Below are 5,514 nucleotides of genomic sequence, written 5' to 3'. Positions count from 1 at the left end.
CAATACTATGGTCGGGGTTGACGATCACGTACGCGTACAATTTTAATACGCTTTGTGGCATTTGTAGTGAATTAATAATTAATTTAATAAACTCAAGTCATTTTATTGTAAAATAAATACATTTTGCTTAAATAGTTGTAATTATTATATCATTGCACTGTTTCTGAGATAGGGACGTAGGGGGGGGGCTGTTGGTTAGGGCACTCTAGTCGCAATCTGTAGTCTGTTACTGCTAAATTAGGGACAGAGGATAGCGCAGATAGGCTTCGGGTACCTTTGTGCGAAATTCATAACAAACCCATGTTATGGCCCTGATTAAGCAATTTTTACTACAGGAGGCTTTTCTTAATCTACTGAATTAAGGTTTGTTCCCTTCTCTTTACATGCTTTTCATAACAAACCCATGTTATGGCCCTGATTAAGCAATTTTTACTACAGGAGGCTTTTCTTAATCTACTGAATTAAGGTTTGTTCCCTTCTCTTTACATGCTTTTCACAGTCCATTAATATGAACGAACGACTTTCGAAAGCCTAAAGGGAGCTGCTAAGTAAGTAGTACAGCAAGAGCGTAAATTCCTGTTTATACTCAGGCGTGGATTTAAACCGGTTCACGTGAACCGGTTAGATAAAAATATAACTCCATTGACTATGGACATTTCAGATGTTTTGTATAAATTTATTCTTAACAAAAATAATAATTCGAACATAATACGTTCCTAAAAACAATATTGCGCCAGTGCTTAGTTTCATGTTCTAGCTTCTTTTCGGCTGTAGAAGACACCAATTCTCTGTTTGTTACAAGTAGCTGAACTTAAGCATTATGCAACCAATAAGTTCAAGCAATGAGAACGTATTTACTTTGTCTATAATAGGTAACTAAACGACCAGCAAGGTGGGCAGTTCCTCGGATAGCACAGGAAAGACAGAAAAACATATTTTGCTTCTTTACGCCTTTAAGGTAATTCAGTCATCCAGTCACATTAGCCAGAAATGAAACCGTAAAACCAGTTTTAAAATTTAGTGGCCAATTTATTAGCTGATTAGACTAGGAAAAAAAATCGTGTTGTATTATTAATAATTTTTGTGAAACCGCCATTCATTAAATTTTTCTGATTCTTGATTGGTGGGTGTTTCAAAGTTTTGATTTGGTCTAGGCCTAGGCTACGTTGTACTCAAGCATGTACTTGTTGGGATATATTTCTTCAAATGAAAGCACAGAACTTTTAATGCATTTATTCTAAATATGTTACTTAAATATGCTTGAAAATAATTTGTGGGATGGGGTCACTTGGGACATTTTATGCAACTGGAAATATTTAGTGAATCAGTCAAGCTACAAGACAAGATCAGCCACTGACACTCGTGGAGGAAGTAGCTTATTGATTTGATGGAGACTTTTCTTATTGCCATTCAGGCCATGCAAAGATTTCTTGCAATATAGTGGTTTAATCACGTTAGCATAATTGTATGAAGATTGCAGAGGAAGTAGCTTATTGACTTGATGTTTGTAGCCTAGGATAGTCTTAATAAAGTTAATTACGTCTTAGCTCGTTCTTTGCCTTTACGCAATAGATTCATGTTGATATCTAACATACTGAACCGCAAGATTAGAAAGTTGCAGGTTTTCCTCACTCTAACTTTAGAAGCAAATGAATAAAGGTATAGAACTTTGCTACATGAGATTACTTGAATAATGATTGCTGTATTAACATCATTACAGTACTTATTTGGTTGTTAGGTTTTAAAAGTTTGTAACAGCAAATACAGGTGATTCTTACTGCAACCGATCGTCAACGTATTCTGCTAAAATTTTCACACAGAGAATATATAACCTCAAATATTGTACAAGGAAAAATTTATACTGACCTTGATATCTTGTCCGTTCACTCTCACATGTAGCCGAAAGTGACCAGTCTGGGCCATTGTAAAGGTCATGATATAAGAACCATCCTTCTGAGCTAACACTTCGACATGCTCCTGATAACAAGTTGTGCTAACGAAGTAGTAGTTTAAGAATTAGTTTGATCTTTATCCTTCTATTATGACAATATATGTATATATATTCATGGATTATTTTCATTTACCTCTTACTTGTCCACGATCAGTACATATTTCTTGATTATATTTAAATTTAAAACATATAAACGCTAAATTCGCATAAGAGAATTCGAAAACTAAAACATATTTTCTTTCCTGATAAAGAGTTTAATGTTGACTTATCATAAGCTTACATTTACTGGTTATATTCATTTTCTCAGAGTTTGCTCCTGATTTGATGATTTCTTATTTACTGGAGCTTATAGATTGGACAGTTTTTCTCTTGCTTTTAATTCGTAATCAACTAACATAAAGAATTTCAAAAGGAATGGTACCACCGAATTCTGTTGATGAATTCTAGACTTCAGACAAGCGATTATCAAATTCTCCCGAAATTCGAAACTATTCCTCATCACCACCTCGACTTACTATATGGTTAAATTATTATTCTTCATAAGTCTGTTGGCGGGTTCTAAATTTTTCCAGGAACATGCTCTTTTTATACAGGTTGAGAACCATTTAATAGCAGAGCTTGCATATTCCCCTGCACAAGGAGAACATGTACATTTTTAAATAACGAATTACCTCTTATTTTGGGGGATTATATCCTTAAAATGAAAAGGTCTTTGATTATAGTGATAGACTTAAAAATATGTTTAATTTCAACCTGTAAATAAACTAATATTAAAACTAACATTTTTAATATATTGTGAATGCTGTCCTAAATATGGTAATAGCATTTATTAGTACAGGTTTCTTTGGCAAATAAACTTCAAAGACTTCAGAGATGGTCAATATGTTTAACATTTCATTTATACTACTATCGATGAAAGTAGCATCAAACTTATTGCGTTTTAAAAATTTTTTGATGATATTTATTTCATCGTGAAAGTTAGAAAAACTGCTTATAATTCTGTAAGCACGATGGATAAATATTTTAACGAAATTTGAAATTGTAAGATATAACATGAGAATATTTGATTGGAAATGGAATACCCTTTCAAGGTTGTTGGTACAGTAATCAGAAAGACTGTAAAAGAACCAGAAGGAAAAGGTCAACAAACAAACTATCGAGTAAAGTTCACATAAACCTAAGATAAAATAGCAACAAACTAGTTATTTGTTGTTTCGTTTCATGTCAGTTTTCGCAGTAACTAAAATTTGAATAAAGTCTCGAATGTTCTTGCAGTTTCTATGTGATAACTGTAATGGAATACCATAGCAAGTCAAAACATAAAATATGGGTGATAATTCTCTTAATCTTGGATCTTTATGTTTCCCAACTTTTAAGTCATTCCATACGCCCACAAAAGTTTCAAAGGATAAAAGAACACGTGTTCTTATATTACAACATCACCTTATAATCGTATACATACAGTTTGTTTTTCGTATTATGATTTTATGTATTACTAGATGGGCATTTTCAAAATCTTAACTTTAACTTTCAATACGTTTATTGAATTCTGAAAAAACAAAGTATTACAAAACTTATAATATGCGTTACAACCCAGGTTTCATGTGGTGTCATTTGTGTACGTTTTTCAATGCCAGTCACTCTGTTGAAATTAATGGATTAGTATGTTTAAAAGCTTAAAATTTATAATGGACAGAGACCCCGAGCGATAGCTTGACTAGTTTACGTGAGTAATTATCAAATACAACGTTAGTTTAGATTCATTATTTAACCCTTTAGAATAATATTCGTAATAAATAAATATCTGTATATTGTTAATATGAAATTAAATAATATTATTCTCTATCAAACGAAAATATCTTTAACAGTGATGAAATAATGCATTCTAATCTGTATAAGTAAGAACGTAATAAAAGTATATTTAATCTATACTCATTACCAGGTTAATTTTTAGTTTCGCTCTTAGTAGATATCTTGCTCTGATCGGAAGTTGATATTAACTGTAACGACTACATTAATGCTTCCATGTATTTATATTTTCATACCTGTTACATGAAAGTTCAGTTTCTTGAGCATTCGCATGTTGTAACATCAACTGTTTGGACGGTTCCAGGGAGAACTGAGACTTCCTCAGTGTTGACTGTCTGGAGTCGGTGGTGTTAGCAAGAAGACGTAGCTCAGCTTCGATGTTGGTCCTGTTGTGAGTCACGGGTTTATCTTCTGAGTCTCTCACGAATAAGGTTACTTCCGTCTTATGGTGGGCTTTTACAGTTTGTAAACCTTTTGATAAGCAAACGAACATTTAATAAGACAACCAGACATATAAAATAATATTCACAATGACCCTGATTTGTGATAGAGATAAAATTTCCCCAGATAATTTCCGTACTCATATATCTGTATTAGTAATTCGATCATTGTCTAGGAAAAACGTGATAAATGTGAGCTGGTTATCTTACTGTGATCGAAACCATTTACTCAAGCTTATCAAAATTAAATGTTTATATCATTTAAATACTATAAACTATAAATTTTTACTATAACTAAAACTGACTTATTCATAAAGTCATTTCAAATTTCAGCAAAGCAAGGAGTTGTTTGTTTGTTATTAAATGCAATGTTACATAAGGAGCTGGATGTCTGTGCTCTTCTCACCTCGGGTATCGAAACCCGATTTTTAGAGTTATAAGCCCATATGGTCGTCACTGAGCCACTGGGGGCGCAAGGTAAGGAATTGTCTGATTAAAACTCAAGAATGGAAAAGCGTACATCATCTGAGAAAATAAGTTGTTTTTCAAGTCCTGCGGCGTCAGGGAGGGCACTAGTTGTAAGTTATGTGTGTTTTCTTATAGCAAAGCCACATCGGGCTATCTGTTGTGTTCACCGAGGGGAATCGAACCCCTGATTTTAGCGTTGTAAATCCGAAGACTTACCGCTGTCCCACCGGGGGAACTGCTTGCGTGTTACAGGATGTTCAAATCATAAAACATTTGAGAAATTGTGCAAACATGAATAATACATTTAGAAGTTGACATCTGTATTTAAACTAGTATCATTCAAAGCTATCAAGTGTCACCAAGCCTTTAGCAGGTTTCTCAAACCATTAAAATAATGTTTGAGCTAAAATTCAAACTAAAATATGGTGTTCTTATTAAATACAACTATTTGTTTGTAGTTAAGCACAGAGCTATACAATGAGCTACCTGTGCTGTGCCCCCCACGGGCATCGCAACTCCGGTTTTTAGCGTATGAGCCATTAGACTTGCCACTGGGGAGGGGGGCATTATATACAGCTAGAAATAGTTTTGCTTATTCGAAAATCAACAACAACAACAACGATAAAAATAAAGGTGGGTGTGTTTGATAATGTCAAAAGCTTTGATCTTGTTTTTTTTTTTTTTTTTGGAAAATACAGAATTGGCAATGCCTTTAATAATTTTTACACATTTTGTACAAATTTGTAAATGCAACAATCGTTTAATAACCCGCATTTTTTATTGTGTGTGTGTGGGGTGGGGGGGGCTCAAAACTAACTCTAGTGAATGCTTAAAAAAACAAACACG

The 5,514-nt window shown here is 33.5% G+C and overlaps 1 protein-coding gene across 1 annotated transcript in view; it reads right to left on the bottom strand.

Moving 5' to 3' along the window:
- Positions 1-5,514, bottom strand: part of LOC106461937 (tripartite motif-containing protein 45-like) — a 25,349-nt gene that overhangs the window by 9,222 nt on the left and 10,613 nt on the right. Inside the window, exons 3-4 of the mRNA XM_013921804.2 lie at positions 3,997-4,231; positions 1,867-1,993 (exon numbers count right to left, since the gene is read on the bottom strand). Of these exons, the coding sequence (XP_013777258.1) occupies positions 1,867-1,993; positions 3,997-4,231 (362 nt within the window). The remainder of the gene's footprint in view (positions 1-1,866; positions 1,994-3,996; positions 4,232-5,514) is intronic.

The sequence above is a fragment of the Limulus polyphemus genome, unplaced genomic scaffold (genome assembly GCF_000517525.1).
Source record: "Limulus polyphemus unplaced genomic scaffold, Limulus_polyphemus-2.1.2 Scaffold1061, whole genome shotgun sequence".
Lineage (NCBI taxonomy): Eukaryota > Metazoa > Arthropoda > Merostomata > Xiphosura > Limulidae > Limulus > Limulus polyphemus.
The sequence above is the reverse complement of the archived record's forward strand: the minus strand, read 5'-3'. Positions and strand labels throughout refer to the sequence as shown.